The sequence below is a fragment of the Macaca mulatta genome, chromosome 13 (assembly GCF_049350105.2).
Source record: "Macaca mulatta isolate MMU2019108-1 chromosome 13, T2T-MMU8v2.0, whole genome shotgun sequence".
Lineage (NCBI taxonomy): Eukaryota > Metazoa > Chordata > Mammalia > Primates > Cercopithecidae > Macaca > Macaca mulatta.
Window position 1 is genome coordinate 121,483,758 of NC_133418.1, and position 16,431 is coordinate 121,500,188.

General features: G+C 47.4%; 2 protein-coding genes across 9 annotated transcripts in view; one reads left to right on the top strand and one right to left on the bottom strand.

Moving 5' to 3' along the window:
- Positions 1 to 9,074, bottom strand: part of TRAPPC12 (trafficking protein particle complex subunit 12) — a 105,375-nt gene extending 96,301 nt beyond the window's left edge. For 2 of the 6 annotated variants that reach the window (XM_028832011.2, XM_077960187.1), the window contains exons 1-3: positions 8,960 to 9,074; positions 6,860 to 6,989; positions 1,381 to 2,446 (exon numbers count right to left, since the gene is read on the bottom strand). In XM_028832011.2, coding sequence (XP_028687844.2) covers positions 1,381 to 2,442 — 1,062 coding nt within the window. In that variant the 5' untranslated portion in view covers positions 2,443 to 2,446; positions 6,860 to 6,989; positions 8,960 to 9,074. The remainder of the gene's footprint in view (positions 1 to 1,380; positions 2,447 to 6,859; positions 6,990 to 8,959) is intronic. The other 4 variants (XM_015111612.3, XM_015111616.3, XM_077960186.1 and 1 more) reach the window with 3 other exon arrangements.
- The window catches only part of EIPR1 (EARP complex and GARP complex interacting protein 1), a 608,423-nt gene that overhangs the window by 421,764 nt on the left and 170,228 nt on the right, over positions 1 to 16,431 (top strand). For 2 of the 3 annotated variants that reach the window (XM_015111610.3, XM_015111611.3), the window contains exon 1: positions 10,963 to 11,155. In XM_015111610.3, coding sequence (XP_014967096.1) covers positions 11,114 to 11,155 — 42 coding nt within the window. In that variant the 5' untranslated portion in view covers positions 10,963 to 11,113. Of the gene's footprint in view, positions 1 to 10,962; positions 11,156 to 16,431 lie in introns of those variants that run through there. The other variant, XM_077960189.1, reaches the window with a different exon arrangement.

Consider the following 16,431-nt stretch of genomic DNA (forward strand, 5'->3'; position numbering starts at 1 on the left):
GCTGCAAGTCCCGGATAAACCCATGAAAGGGACTGAGACCCTCTCGTCCCATGTGACGCACTTTTATCTGACTGATTACCCCTCTTCACCTATTTTACATATATCTACCCTTCCCCAGTTGGTTTTTTCCACTATCGTTCCCACCTTTGAGTGGTGACTTCGTTTTAGCCTTCTTTTTTGCATGCTCACAATCAGCATGCACCCCTCCATTCTGAGCCCAAAAAAGCCCCTGAGTCAGCCACATCAGGAGAGAGACCACCTGACTTCCGGTGGGGGACCACTCTCGCCTCCCCTCTGGGCTGAGAGCTGTTTTGTGCTCAATAAATCTCTTGTCCGCCCTCCTCACACTCTGGTTGTCAGCGTAATCTCGTTCTCTTGGAGGCAGGCCAGGAACTCAGGACTCCGCGGAATGCAGGTACCAAGACAGCAGTAACCCTGTAACCCTCCATCCCCCACTCCCTTGGGCTGCCCCACTCAACGGGATCGACGCGGGTCGAAAAGAGCCGTGCGCACGCTCCAACATCCCTTCTGGGGCTTCGGGGTCGCGGGCGTCGCTGTTTGGGCGCCACGGTGTTCCCCTCTCCTGGAGGCGAGAGTCCACTGTGGGAGTCACTTGTCATATGCCTGGTCCAGCTACAAGCCCCGCGTGGAGCCTACTCCTGTGCTGGCGGTTGGAGAAGCCCCAGGACCCCTGCACTCGGTTGCTCGCACAACCCACCTGCTGAGGGCTGAGAGCACAGTCACCGAGGCCACGGGATATGCCAAAGCGCAAGCCAGGGCGGCCCGGCAGGCCTAGTGGGCGAACCTGGGCCAAGAGGCCTGGGTAGGGGCATCGCCGACCGCGGAGGTCTCCGGCTGGCAAAGCGGCACCGAAAAAAATCCTGCGTTGTCTTTCATTAGCAGTGAGATCGAATATTTTTATATTACTATTTAGCTTAACATTTACATATTTATGTGATTTGTTACTTTTTGGGTCACGCATATTTTTCTTATTCAACCTATAAAAATTCTACATCAGGCACGTTAAATGTTACAGGAATGTATTTTTCCCTATTTTAAAGAAAGAAATGGATTTATCATTTACCGGAGTTCAAAAGTCAGATGGATTACAGGACATGGAGAACTAACTGAGAGAACTACCATCGAACTGTCTGCCTTGCTGGTATTTATTTCTGCATCTCTGAGTAGCAGTCCATCAAATACATTCTGTTGGGGAAACCAACAGAGCCTAATTACCCAGGCTCAGAGGAACACAGCCGCTCCCAATCGGATGTTAGGAACTACTGAAAACAAGGCTTTCCCCGTCCTTTGAGGGGCACCACGCGTGTCTCAGAGGCAGAGGGGAGGCGCGCCCTGCGGAGGCGGGAGACCCGGGCTCACCTGGATGTTGTCGAACCTGAGGCCCGGCATGGTAAGGTTCTCCTTGTCCACGAACACGGCGCCGCGCTGCTGGGCGGCCACGGCCCGCAGGACTCCACGCGTGGCCTCGCCGGGGAGCCAGGCGTCGTTCCTCCGGTCCATCTCGCTCATGCTCAGGGCGGTGGCGAAGGGGTCGTCACTCCCCGCAAACACTGCCTGGATGTGCGCGAAGGGCTCTGGCGACGCCGGGGGCGCAGCGGCCTGGGGTCCTCGCATGGCCGCGGGTTCGGGGCGCCCCTCGGTCCCGGGCACAGACACGGGAGGCGGGCTGGCGGGAGCCGGGGAGCCCGCGCCGGGGTTGCTGACGGAAACGAAGGCGGAGGTCGTGAAGGAGTCGAAGAAGTCCGAGGCCAAGGAGTGGCTGGCGGCCGCGTCTCCGAAGAACGTGCTGAGGCTGGGGCTGGGCTGCACCGCCTGGGGCGGCGTCCTGGCCGGGGCCTCGCTGGCGCCTCCGAAGCTGGGCGACTTCACCATCTGCGGCTCGAAGCCGTCCCGGGGGGCCGGGGGCGCGCGCTGGCTGAAGATGGTGCACACCGGGACCGGCTCCGCAGCGGGAGGCTCCTGCTCCGGGCGCGCGGCTTCGCTGCCGGGGGCCTCGCGGGCCGCATCCTGCCTCGGGGCCCCTCCGCTCCTGGGGGCCGCGTCCTCGGGGGCGTCCTCGGGCGCACAGTCGCCGTGGACCTCGCCAGTGGGACTCGGGGTGCTCGCGGGCTCCGGGCCGGGGTCGCCTTCCCCTCCGGGCTCAGCTTCTTCCCGCGCTCGGCCCAGGTCGCCCGCGTCGCCCTCGCTGTTGTTGGGCGAGTCGGAGATGAGGACGCTCTCCATCATGTGCTCGTTCAGCTTGTCCGCGAGAGGACTCGAGCCTTCCGACGCGGTCTCGTTCTCTTCGGATCCAAACTCATCTCCGCCGAGATCGATGGTTTCCTCGTGGAACAGCAAGCCCTGCTCCTCCGGAGGCGCGAGCTGAGGGGGGTGCGGGGCCTCCGGGGCCGGGGTCTCCTCGCCGCCGCCAGCGTCCTCCATGCCCCTGAAAGCAAAGACAGAAAGAAGGCCCCTCAGTGTGATCTTCGTTTACCTTAACCGAAAAATGCCTATTGCTTATAGACTCAAATGACTCAGACTTCCATTTCTCCAGCTTCTTATCCATGTGCTTTTGATTATGGTAAAATACACATAAAATTTACCACTTTAAGTTCAGCAGTGTTAAGTGCATCTACATTTCTGTGCAACCAATCTCCAGAACACTTTTCATGTTGCAAAACTAATATCCTATCCCCATCAAACATTCCCCCGTATACCCATCTCCCCCTGCCCAGAACATCCACCATCCCACTATAAAGTAAGTAGAATCACCTGATAATCGTCGTCTTCTCACTGGCTGATTTCACTTAGCATGAAGTCCTCAAGGGCTATTTACACTACAGTTTGGTCTGTTTTCCTTCCTTTTTATGGATGGAAAATACCTAGGGTATGTGTACACTACATTTGGTTTATCCAGCTATCTGTTGATGAACATGTGGGTTGCTCCCATCTTTTAGCTATTGTGGATACTCCTGCAATGAACGTGGGTGTACAAATATCTCTCTGAGACCCTGCTTTCAATCACTTTGGGTATATACCTAGAAATAACTGCTGGATTATATGGTAATTCTATTTTTAATTTTTTTTGAGGCACCAAAAATCTGTTTTTCATAGTGGCTGAACCATTTGTCATTCCCACCAACAGCGGACAAGCGTTCCAATTCACATCCTTGCCAACACTTGTTATTTTGTTTTTATTTTATTTCATAGTAGCCATTCCAATAGGTGTGAGGTTCCAGCCATATAAACACTATTTTATTCTGAGACTCAGCTAAGTCCCTCCTCTTCCATGAACCTCTCCCAAGACTCTTCAATTTATAATAGTCTCTTCACTCTTCCCCATGCTGTCCGCCCCCCTGCCCCAGCTCATATTATCTGCCTAACTCTGGAAATCTGAGACAGTGAGAATGACATGAAAAACTTACACAGTAAGAAAACAACAGCACGCTCACTAAGCACTGATGGCTGAAGCTGGCAACACAACTAGCTAACATTTATCGGCACATACTATGCCCCTGGCTGTATACACATATGCCTATGTGATTCTCAGAACACCACTCCGAGATAGCTGCTAGCACTGTCTTCGTTTCACAGATGAGGACACTGAGGCCTTGGGAGGCTATGTTAGCCAAAATCACATAGCCAGTGAGTGGGGAAACCAGGACCAGCCGAAGCCGGCATGTTGAGGGGCCACTGGCTGGTAGAGGCCACAGAATGAAACAAAGAGCTCGAACTGTAAAAAAGTATTTGTTCCTTTCCTTGAAAAACTTTTACTTTATGTAGTTTTACTCTCATAGTGAACAAATTCAAGTTAAGGAAATCTAAGAGACTATGATAAAAGATAAGGGATTTTTTTCAGAATAAAACAACACGTACCTTTTTTACTTAAAAAATGACACTTAGCTGATCTCTAGATAAGGCTACCCTTTTCTCACCGTTAGCACTTCCATCACAGTATTCCCAAAGAGCCGGCCTTCCCAAAGCATTATGTTAAAGTAGTTAATCCAAGTTACACATTTGAAGAAGTTTCCGGTTCAGCCTGGTCAGTTACTAATTCCCTTATGCATTCATTCAATAATTGTTAAGTGCAAATGAATAAAAAAATCCAATGAAAAGGAGGAAAACCTTTGTTTCCTGCCATGTTTCACCGCGAGCCCGAAGAACAAACTGCCCTAGAACCCCAAAGGGGGAAGCCCCCTGGGCATGCTAAGGCTGCTCCTTCAGGTCCCACCTGCACAGGGGTAGAGGCTGGGCACAAGGAGCAAACAAGCAGCCTGAGGCAGTGCCCTCTGGAGTCTCCCAGCAGGACCTGAAGGCACTACCGTGGTCTGCATATTTTATTTTAGAAATAAGAATTTATTTCCATATAAGCTAATGATGAGAGAAAGGGATTTTCCCTCCCTCTCATCTCCCCTCAGCCCTAACAAGATTCTAGGTTCTAAAGCTAATTCTGATTCAATCTCACAGATTTAAAAAGTTGTATTGCCTTTGTGAAGAAACATTTTTTTTTTTTTTTTTTTTTGAGACGGAGTCTGGCTCTGTCACCCAGGCTGGAGTGCAGTGGCGCGATCTCGGCTCACTGCAAGCTCCGCCTCCCGGGTTTACGCCATTCTCCTGTCTCAGCCTCCCGAGTAGCTGGGACTACAGGCGCCCGCCACCTCGCCCGGCTAGTTTTTTGTATTTTTTAGTAGAGACGGGGTTTCACCGTGTTAGCCAGGATGGTCTCGATCTCCTGACCTCGTGATCCGCCCGTCTCGGCCTCCCAAAGTGCTGGGATTACAGGCTTGAGCCACCGTGCCCGGCCGAAACATTTTTTAAGAAACAATTCTTACTATTATGAAGATGAAGCTGCTTTAAACTTCTAAGATTTAGGGAAATCTGTTTATCAGAGATACAATAACAAAGAACATCGCCTAGAAAAAATTACCAAAATAATAAAAATTAAGGTAAAATGCTTCTAAATTATAAAGCTTAAAAACTTTATAAAATGTAAATTAAAGAGAACTGATAAAATAGGAATGTCCAAAATTTTCATTAATACCTGCAGACCACTTTTGAGAAGAGAATAAAAAAATAAATTTTATTCTTAAGTAAATACCAAAGTAATAAAAAGCCCTAATAATTTAGGGCAGGGATGATCACTTTTGCTTTCACACAAATAAAATCTAGATGCAGGAAAATGCTTGTAAGGATCTGAGGGTTTCTTCTCTAGAAAATCAAGAGGAATGCTCAAATAAAAATGATACAAAACATGATTTAGATGACGCTTTTATAAATAGGAAGACATAAAGTTACATCTATATAAATTATATACATTAGATTTTGTTACAAGGGACATATAATTTTTAGCAAAATAGCTTCTTCACTTCAAGGGTTTCCGTACTCTAATCTTGTTCCAATGTAAGGTTCAAATGTAAAGCAGACAGTAGTAATAACCATGTGTATATGACCAGATAGTTCTATAACCATAAAAAAAGTACTAGTAGTTAAGTCTTCTCACAAAGAAAATATAGGGTCCAGATGGTTTACCAGTAAAGTCTACCAAAGATTGCGTACAGATAATTCCTATAGTACAAAAATTCTTGCAGAGAAGAAAAAGGACACATGACCCAATTCACTTTATAAGGCTAACATAATCTTGAGACCAAAATATGACAAGGCCATACTAAAAGGGAAACTATCATCTCACTCATGAACACACATGCAAAAATCTTGAAATATTAGCTAACTGAATCAGCAATGTATTTATCTTCATACCAAACTCAGGTTATCCCAGAAATGTACTGTTGGTTTAATGCTAGGAAATCTTTTTACGCAATTCAACACACTGATAGATTAAATAATAAAAAGTACATGACTATCTCAATAGATGCACAAGAAAGTATCTAATAAAATTCAGCATCTGCTCAAGATAAAACCTGTCAGCAAACTAGCAACAGAACGCAACCTCCTTAACGCAATCAAGGGTACTTACCAAAAACCTAAAGGAAACCTCAAATGAACGGTGAAACGTTTAGAGCTTTCTCTTTAAAAGTAGAAAAAAGATAAAGATGTCCTCTTCAACATTTTTATGCTGCCTAATACTAGAGGCCTCAGGCAGGATTAAGACACGAAAAATAACTAAAAGCTACAATAAAAACTGAAAAGAAAAAAATATAAACCTTCATTCTTCATGTATGATTATTTATGTAGAATACATAAAAAATCTATGGTAGAAAGACTGAACTATTGGGCCGGGCACGGTGGTTCACGCCTGTAATCCTAGCAATTTGGGAGGCCGAGGAGGGTGGATCACCTGAGGTCAGAAATTCAAGACCAGCCTGGTCAACATGGTAAAACACTGTCTCTACTAAATATACAAAAATTAGCCAGCCGTGGTGGCGGGTGCCTGTAATCCCAGCTACTCGGGAGACTGAGGCAGGAAAATTGCTTGAACCCGGGAGGCGGAGATTGCAGCGAGTCGAGATCGTGCCGTTGTGCTCCAGCCTGGGCAACAACAGCAAAACTTCATCTCAAAAAACAAAACAAAACAGAAAACAAGACTGAACTATCACAAGGGAATGTGTTGCACACATTAAGGGAAGAGATGATTTCCCTCAAGTGATGTGTCAACAAATCATGCATCTGGGAAAAAACAAACTTGGAATCTTGCCTCACCTCAGACACAGTATCAATCTCAGGGACATTAAAAACTTAACTGTGAAGGCCGGGTGCGGTGGCTCACGCCTGTAATCCCAGCACTTTCGGAGGCTGAGGCGGGCAGATCACCAGGTCAGGAGTTCAAGACGGGCCTGGCCAACATGGTAAAACCCCATCTCTACTAAAAATACAAAAATTAGCCAAGTGTGGTGACGGGTACCTGTAATCCCAGCTACTCTGCTACTCAGGAGGCTGAGGCAGGAGAATCACTTGAACCCAGGAGGCAGAGGTTGCAGTGAGCCGAGATCGTGGCAAGACACTTCGGCCTGGGTGACAGAGCAAGACTCCATCTCGGGGGAGAAAAAAATTAACTGTGAAAGGCAAAACTTCAAAACTTTCAAAAGAAAATATAAGATAATAAACTAGGCCTAATAAATAAGTACAAACCATAAAGGGAAAATGGATACATTTGCTATATTAAAATGGAAAGTTCTATCATGAAAAATCTAAAAAAAGTGAAACAAACAAATGTATCATTAAGAATCTATAAAAAGGGAAACAAACAAATGTAACTGAGAAAGGATTAACATGAAGAATACATACAGAATTCCTACAAATTAATAATAGGATACTAAATGATCCATAAGGAAAATAAGCAACAGGGCTGAAAGGGGTGTACCTTTGAACATCCCTGTTGAGAAACCACTTGGTATTATCTAGCAAAGTTTAAAAAGCACATATCTTATCACTTCAATAACTATACATTTTTATTTTTCCCAGAACAATTTTTCACCCATGGTTTAAGTTATTACTATTATTTTATTAGTATTGTTATTTTCTGAGACATAGTCTTGCTCTGTCACCCTGGCGGGAGTGCAATGGGACGATGGTGGCTTACTACAGCCTTGACCTTCTGGGCTCAAGCCCATCCTCCTGCCTCAGCCTCTGGAGTAGCCGGGACTACAGGTGTGCGCCACCACACTCAGCTAGTTTTGTATTTTTCGTAGAGATGGGGGCTCAATATGTTGGCCAGGCTGGTCTCAAACTTCTGGGCTCAAGTGATCCTCCTGCCTTGGCCTGCCAAAGTGCTGAGATTACAGGCGTGAGCCACTGTGCTTGGCCTCAGTAAAATCATTAAGTGTCTCCTTTCACTCTTAAAGGAGTCTTGGTTGAGACAATTAATATGCGGTCATAGTACCTAGGACCTAGCAATTCCATTGCTAGATACATACCATGGAGGAATACCTGTACATGAGCAGTGTAAGCTATGATGCTGACTTCCATAAATAACAAATCAAAATACCTTTCTTCTAAGTCCTAAAAGAAAAAGCAGGCTGGACACAGTGGCTCACGCCTGTAATCCCAGCACTTTGGGAGGCCAAGGAAGGCACATCACAAGGTCAGGAGATCGAGACCATCCTGACTAACATGGTGAAACGCCGTCTCTACTAAAATACAAAAAATTAGCCAGGCGTGGTGGTGGGCGCCTGTAGACCCAGCTACTTGGGAGGCTGAGGCAGGAGAATCACTTGAACCCAGGAGAAGAGGTTGCAGTGAGCTGAGATCGTGCCACTGCATTCCAGCCTGGCGACAGAACAAGACTCCATCTCAAAAAAAAAGAAAAAAACAGTGGAAATAAACACTGCTTGTAGACACAGTAATAAGTAAATAAGTAGACTGTGGTATACTAAAACATATTAAAATAGTAAAAATCAGTGGTGAACTGTTCCATATCTAACATATAAATTATGTTTGGATCTCGCAAATACAATTTTGCACAAAGAATGAGTAGAAAAATAAACAGCATGACTCTGTATATGCAAAAACATGTTAATGAAACAAAAGTGTTGAATCCAAACACTTTTTTGTGTTTGGCAGGCAGGTCATTAGTAACCTCTTTCCGCAGGAGGGTGAATTAAGCCTAAGAGAAGTTAAGGGGCTTGCTGGGGGGCCAGGCTGGCACCGAGCCTGGAGCTGGGGGACTGGGGGTCTCGGGGTCGCCTGGACGCGCGCCAGCGGGTAGCTTCCCACCCGCTTCGCACCAGCTTCCCCTCCCTGTAACCTCCGCGGGCTGCAGAGACGCTTCCAGCCCTCTGCAGACGTGGAGCGCGAGGGCCGCGGCGGCGTGGAGCCTGGCACAAGGCCCGCGGGGCACAGACGCCCTCGGGTGGCAGGCGACCCCGCGCCCGGACCCCACGCCCACTCTAGCATCGGCCCCAGAGAAGGTCCCCCGGGCTGAGGCCGAGGCCGGCGTGCTCCCTCCCCCAGGAGGCTCTACACGGTCCCATCCCCTCTTGACTGCCAAGGCCCTGATCCTCACCTGCCACCCGCCCACTGGGGCTGGGGGAAGGGGGTCACCTGCGGCCGTGACCAGCGTCCCAGAAGGTGACAGAAGCCGGGAATCCGAGAGGAACCAGCAGCCCGGGAAGCTCTGTGCGCCTGCGCGTGCCGGGCCGCGGCACGCCTACTTCCGCGCATGCCTGGTGCAGGAACCCGTGGCCATGGTCCCAGGCCGGAAATGGGGTTCGTTTCCGGTTCGTCTGCTGCGAGCGGGGCCTGGAGCCCAAGATGTGAACGGGTCTAGGCAACCAGGAGCCGGTAGTTGAGGGAAACGGACCCTGTACTTGGAAATGGGAACGGAGACAACACTCCATCTAGCCTGATTCTGTCACTCAGAGGCAATAGGCAAGCCTGTGGCAGATGCGGCGGGTGAAAGGGAGTCCCTTAGGCTATTTTTATTGGCCAGCATAGCCTAGAAATCAGTGTTTCTAGGGATTTGTCTTTGTGTTTATCTGTATTTTGTAAGTTTCTTACCATGCAGCTGCAGTAGTTGCATAATAAAATTGATGATAAAGATATCAGTGATAGGTGGGTGGATTTAATCCCGAAGTATGAAGGCCCTGTTAGCTCCGCAATATCGGCAAACGGAGCGGTTGAAAAGGATGATTCTCACGTCTGGGCCATTGCTTACTTGCTTTCTTACTTTTCTTACTTTTTCTTTCTTTCCTTTTTTTTTTTTTTAGACCGAGTCTGGCTCTGTCACCCAGGCTGGAGTGCAGTGGCGCGATCTCGGTTCACTGCAACCTCCCCCTCCCGGGTTCAAGCGATTCTCCTGCCTCAGCCTCCCGAGTGGCTGGGATTACAGGCGCCCGCCACCACGCCCGGCTAATTTTTGTATTTTTTGTAGAGATGGGGTTTCACTGTGTTGGCCAGGCAGGTCTCGAACTCCTGACCTTGTGATCCACCCGCCTCGGCCTCCCAAAGTGCTGGGATCACAAGCGTGAGCCACCGCGCCCGGCCTGCTTGATTTCTAATGTAATCTCTAAAATCTCATCCACTCAACAGATATTCATCCAGCCTTAACTCCATACGACGTGCCTTGCTCAACTGAGCAAAACCAGACCCAACCATTTCCGTCACGGAGATCAATAAAGGGTAGAGGGGAAAGCTAATCACAGAAATTGAGGAAAGGTGCGGGGTCCTGGAAGCTCCGGTGGAAACAGGCTAGCGGCGTGGTTCAGCTATGATGTATTTTGGAGTCCTTGCAATGCCATTTCTGCTGGCCCAAGGCCAGGGCAGGGACTTTGGGCGGGATGCGTAAGAGGGGCGGTCTCTCCACCAGAAGTCTTCATTCTTTGGAGACCTCTAGGAACCCCAGGGCCTTCCCTTCCGACTCCCATTCGGAGGCATATGCTGGTCCAGGACCACCAGTGGTGCGGTGCCGGCTTTCATGATAACCCCATCCTTGGTAGGACTTCCTTTGCCACACAGTGATGGGCACCTGCAGAAATACATTTGGCATGGCCCTGACTTAGGGCACCTGGGGCCGAACCTAAGGGAGTCAGACAGCTCAGGTGCCCATCCTGGCTACCCAATGGACCAATGCGCTGCGACCACTCAACTTTGCAGCGTCTCATCTGTAAAATGGAAGTGTTAACAGCTTATTTATAGGGTTGGATGAAGCTCCTTATGGCACTGCTTGTGAAGCGCTGACCCAGCGCTCAGGAACGCCAAGTACAGTACAAATGACAATACATGGCGGCGCCCAACTAAGGGGCGAGCGATTCTTAGATGCGATGGCTAGCTAAGGCTAATCGCCGCTTGCTGCCGACGGTCTGCGCCCAGAGCCAGCCTCCACGGTCCGCTCCGCCCACCACCTTATTTCCTCCAGGCAGGGTTCTCACCGCCAGTAGCCAGCGCGCTGAGAGCCCGGATGTGAGCCCAAGTGGGCATGCGCAAAAGTCAGCGCCGCTGCCATTGGTCACCGGTGAGGAACAGCTTGATGACACATCCGAAAAATAGGAAGTGGCCACTACGGAAGCTGTTCTGGTCCAGACAGGCTGCCAGTTTGGAGTCGTTTGCTGCGCGGAGGGAATGAATGGGCGCTGGGAACACGCCCGCGAGGTGGGGACGCGCCGGCCGTAGCGAGGGCCTTAGCGTGTGAGTGGCCGGGGTCTGGTCGCTTCCCCGCAGCATGGAGGACGATGCACCAGTGATCTACGGGCTGGAGTTCCAGGTGGGTCACTCGGAGGGCGGCAGGTGCTGCTCGGCCTGGCTGCTGACAGCATGAACGGTCCCATGGTGACTTCGGTTTGCAGAGCTCCCACCAGCCCTGCAAGGACCCGTGTCTAGTTCCCATTTTGCAGAGGAGTAAACTGAGGCTTCAGGAGGTTAAACGGTTGTACTGGATAACAGGGTTGGCACAGCCGGCCTGCCTCCTTCCCCTTCACATCCTGTCCCGAACATGACTTCTGACCTGGACGTTCTCACTCACTTTGGTGGACTTATTTGCTTACACGCCTACCTTTTCCTCTAGAATTTGAGTTCCTGAAGGTAGGGACTGTATGTTGTTTAAAAAAAAAATTGTTTGATTTTAAAACAATTTAAAGTATTTAGAAGAGTTGCAAAGATACATAGAAAGTTCTTTACCCTCCACCCAGCTTCCCTTAATGTTACCACTTTACATAACCATGATACATTTATCAAAGCTTAGAAATTAACATTGGTACACTAATATTAAGTGTACCACTAATATTAACTATTACTTAATAATAAGTATTACTTAATAATTAATAATTATTAATTAAGTCACATAGTAGGTGTTCAACAAATGACTATCAACTGAATGAGCCCCCAGAGCATAAGCAATGCACATGGCAGTTCAGGACAGCAAGAGAGCTGACGTGGATAGAGCAAATGCGTCAGGGGGAGTGAGGTAGGGGATGAGATGAGCGGGAGAGGAAGATGACGATTGTATAGGGCCTGTTAGAGCCCTGTACTGGTTTTCATCTATTCAAGTAGCTTTTGAGAATGTATTATGCCTAAAGCATTGAAGGACAGATAAAGAGATAGAAACACAGTTCACTGCCACATGAAATACTTGATACATAATTTTGTGCAGCAATATGTGTTAAAGATATAAATGATGTCTGTTTTTTTTTTTTTTTGAGATGGAGTCTTGCTCTGTTGCCCAAGCTAGAGTGCAGTGGTGTGATCTCGGGTCACTGCAATCTCCACCTCCCGGGTTCAAGCGATTCTCCTGTCTCAGCCTCCCGAGTAGCTGGGATTACAGGCATCCACCACCACACCCAACTAATTTTTGTATTTTTAGTAGATAACGGGGTTTCACCTCTTGGCCTGGCTAGTCTTGAACTCCTGACCTTGTGATCTGCCCACCTCGGCCTCCCAAAGTGTTGGGATCACAGGCATGAGCCACCGCACCCAGCCTATGTCTGCTTTTACGTAGGTTACAGTCAGAGAGGCAGCAGCGTTACTAAAATAATATATGGTAGCCAGACACCTAAGTTTTAAATCTTGACTCTAGCACTTATTAACTATGTGACCTTGGGCCTCAGTTTCCTTTGCCAATAAAATAAGCATCACCCCCCACCACCACCCATTGACTATTATGAAATTAAATGAGTTAATACACTTAAGTGAAGCACTTAGAACAGTGCCTGGCACATAGTGTGTTCAATAAGTGTTGTTCTAATTGTTATAATGAGAGAAAATTCCTTTTTTTTTCTTTGTAGAAACGGGGTTTTGCCATGTTGCCCAGGCTGGTTTCACCTCCTGAGCTCGAGTGATCTGCCCGCCTCGGCCTCCCAAAGTGCTGGGATTACAGTCATGAGCCAGCGCACCCTGCCTAAGACAAAATTCTTACAAGTAAATTTTGTACAGGGCAGTAGCTAAGTGTCCTGTGTAATAAACTAGGCTATAGGATTTGACCAGTGGCTGTATCACATTCACAAGGCTGATGGCTTAACTACCAGTGATTTAGCTCTGGACTTTGTGTCACTCTGCTCAGCACTGTACAAATATTTCATCTAATTCTCACAGCAATCATTATTGGTAGGTGTTATTGTTCCTGTTTTACAGATGAATAAACAGGCTCAGAGAGAATAGTTACCTGTCCAAGGCCACTTAACTAGTGAATGACAGACCTTGGATTCTGACCTAGTTAGGCTTTTAACCCAAACTGACCTCAAAGCCCCTTACCTGCTAAGTTCTACTGCTTTTTCCTTAACTAGATATACATAGGGATACATGGGGAGAGACCACATGGGTAGACAGAAGGTTCCATAATCTTGTACTGCTTGAAGGTGCATACTCTGCCAGTGCTACTTAATATAACTTCTTGATCTCCTTAAGAAATCTCTCAAAAAACCCAGAGGATTTTATCTTCAGCATCTTTGTATCTTTGAGGTTAACTGAAATGTCATTTTCTGAGATTTGAAAAATGAATGAAATCGATTCTCCTAAGGGAGTCAAATATATTATTGGATTTTCTTCTTTATCTTAAAAGAAGTAGCTGACTTTTGCTGTTTGGATTTTATTGGATAGTACCATGGACCAAGACTTTCTTGAGTTTGAAGAACCATCATTGCAGTAAACAAGAACTGAAAACGATAGCTTTTTTTTTTTTTTCTTGTCAGTGACATTCAAATCCCATGGAAAACACTTTACATGAAAAGATAGAGATCTGATTATTGACCACTGAGTGAAGGTAATGAGACTTGAAAGGTAAAGGGCAGTACTACAACTGCAAATAAAAGAAGACCAACATAGAGGGTCGTTAAGATCGTAAAATGCCGAGCAAATTCATGGTAATGATTCTGGATTTTTTCATCATTATATTTGAAATGCTTTTGCACACTTTTAGTTTACTGGTCAGTAGAAATCCATTTTCTCAAAATGAGTTTAACAAATACTTGTCAGTTAACAAAACAGTAGTTCTTTGTGACTATCTCAAAGTGTATACAAACAGTATGACTTCTCTCCTGCAATCATGTTTCTTTGAACTTTTGACATTAATAGACCTTCTTTAGTTGTGTGCGTCAAATCTCCATGTGGCAAACATGCCTAGTGATGGGAAGAGTGAACCTCTAGGCAGCGGTAGCTTTGCCCGTGTGTAGGTCTGGGGACAGGCATGTGACTAAGATGGACCAGCGGCCAGCAGGGCCTGCAGGTGTGGGCAGAGTGAGGGCTGCGTCTGTCAATTCCCATTTGAGCCCACTGCTGCCAAGTGAGCTGGGCCAGACCAGAAAGGATGGCCAGGGTGGGAAGGTAGGTGACAATGATGACTTGGGCTTGTTTCAAGTCGCTTACCCTTAGGTTTACCACCAAAACCAGTAAGCAAGCAGGGCATGTTGTAAGCCACACAGGGTATGAGTGCCTCCTTCCTGTTCTGGGAGGTTCTCCTGGAGTCCTGAGATCAGTGCAGTCAGGTCACAGGGCAAAGAGACCAAGGGCTTTTGGCTTTTTGTGCCATCAGGCTGAGGGACAGATGGACCAGGCCAGCGCTCAAGGGTCTGCCTGTTGCCAAGTGAGGAAAGAGTTTTGAAATGGAAGATAGAGGTTAAATTTTCTTTTCTTTTTTCTTTTTTTGAGACGGAGTCTCACTCTATCACCCAGGCTGGAGTGCAGTGGCGCGATCTTGGTTCACTGCAAGCTCCACCTCCCGGCTTCACGCCATTCTCCTGCCTCAGCCTCCTGAGTAGCTGGGACTACAGGTGCCTGCCACCATGCCCGGCTAATTTTTTGTATTTTTAGTAGAGATGGAGTTTCAGTGTGTTAGCCAGGATGGTCTCGATCTCCTGAGCTTGTGATCCACCTGCCTCGGCCTCCCAAAGTGCTGGGATTACAGGTGTGAGCCACCACACCCGGCCTAGAGATTAAATTTTCAAATGCTTTTTTATGTCTATGGAACTGATAATTTGGTCTTAGGATTTTTCTCTTTTGATCTCTTTGGTCAGTTACGTTAATACCTTTTTAAATGTTGGCCCAGCCTTTGCATCCTTAGAAAGAATTCCACTTAATTGTGGAATAGTCCTCTGCTGGATTCGGTTTACGAGTCGTTTACTTAAAATTTTCACATTAATATCTGTGTATTTTCTTGGTTGAGTTTTGTTTCACTGCTATGCTGGCTGCATAAAAAGCACTTGGGAATTTTCCTTCTGTTTCTGTGTTGGAAATAACTGAAGGTAGTGATGGTGTTGCCTGCTCCTAAGGCATGGTGCTCTTACGACGTTGACTTTTTAATCTGTGGTAACTAGTTGTTCAGATTTCTTGTCTTTCTTTTCTGATGAGTTTTGGTAACTTACATTTTCCTGGAAAATCCATAATTTATTCAGTGGACAAATATTTATTTATTCCCTGCAATAAGGCACTATTGTATGTGCCTGGAACACAGCATAGGAGGAAACAGACAAAATCCCAACCCTCGTGGATTTATGCACCAAGAGCCACCCTTGCAGAGGCATTTCTGTAGAGGAGTGAAGTCTCTGAGAATTGAGGATTTGTCTTTCAGGTTGTTCCCATTTTTTTTTTTTTTAATTTCATCAGTTGAATTTTTTTTGTTAATTTTTTATTTATTTTTATTTTTACTTATATTTTGGGACAGAATCTCGCTGTGTTGCCCAGACTGGAGCGCAGTGGTGCAGTCTTGGCTCACTGAAACCTCCACCTCCCAGGTTCAAGCAATTCTCCTGCCTCAGCCTCCTGAGTAGCTGGGATTATCGGCGTGCACCACCACACCCGGCTAAGTTTTGTATTTTTAGTAGAGATGGGGTTTCACCATGTTGGTCAGGCTGGTCTCGAACTCCTGACCTCGTGATCTGTCTGCCTTGGCCTCCCAAAGTTCTGGGATTACAGGCGTGAGTCACCGTGCCCGGCCAGTTGAAATTTTTAATACAAAATTTTAAAAACAATTTCCATTCATTTGCTCAATACTTTTTTTTTTTTTTTTTTAGAAGGAGTCTGGCTCTGTCGCCCAGGCTGGAGTGCAGTGGCCGGATCTCAGCTCACTGCAAGCTCTGCCTCCCGGATTCACGCCATTCTCCTGCCTCAGCCTCCCGAGTAGCTGGGACTACAGGCGCCTGCCACCTCGCCCGGCTAATTTTTTGCATTTTTAGTAGAGATGGGGTTTCACCGTGTTAGCCAGGATGGTCTCGATCTCCTGACCTCGTGATCCACCCGCCTCGGCCTCCCAAAGTGCTGGGATTACAGGCGTGAGCCACCGCGCCCGGCCTGCTCAGCATTTTTCTTTCTTTTTTTTTTTTTGAGACTGAGTTTCGCTTTTGTTGCCCAGGCTGGAGTGCAATGGCGCAATCTTGGCTCACCACAACCTCCGCCTCCCAGGTTCAAGCAATTCTTCTGCCTCAGCCTCCCGAGTAGCTGAGATTACAGGCATGCGCCACCATGCCTGGCTAATTTTTTTGTATTTTTAGTAGAGACGGGGTTTCTCCATGTTGGTCAGGCTGGTATTGAACTCCTGACCTCAGGTGATCCGCC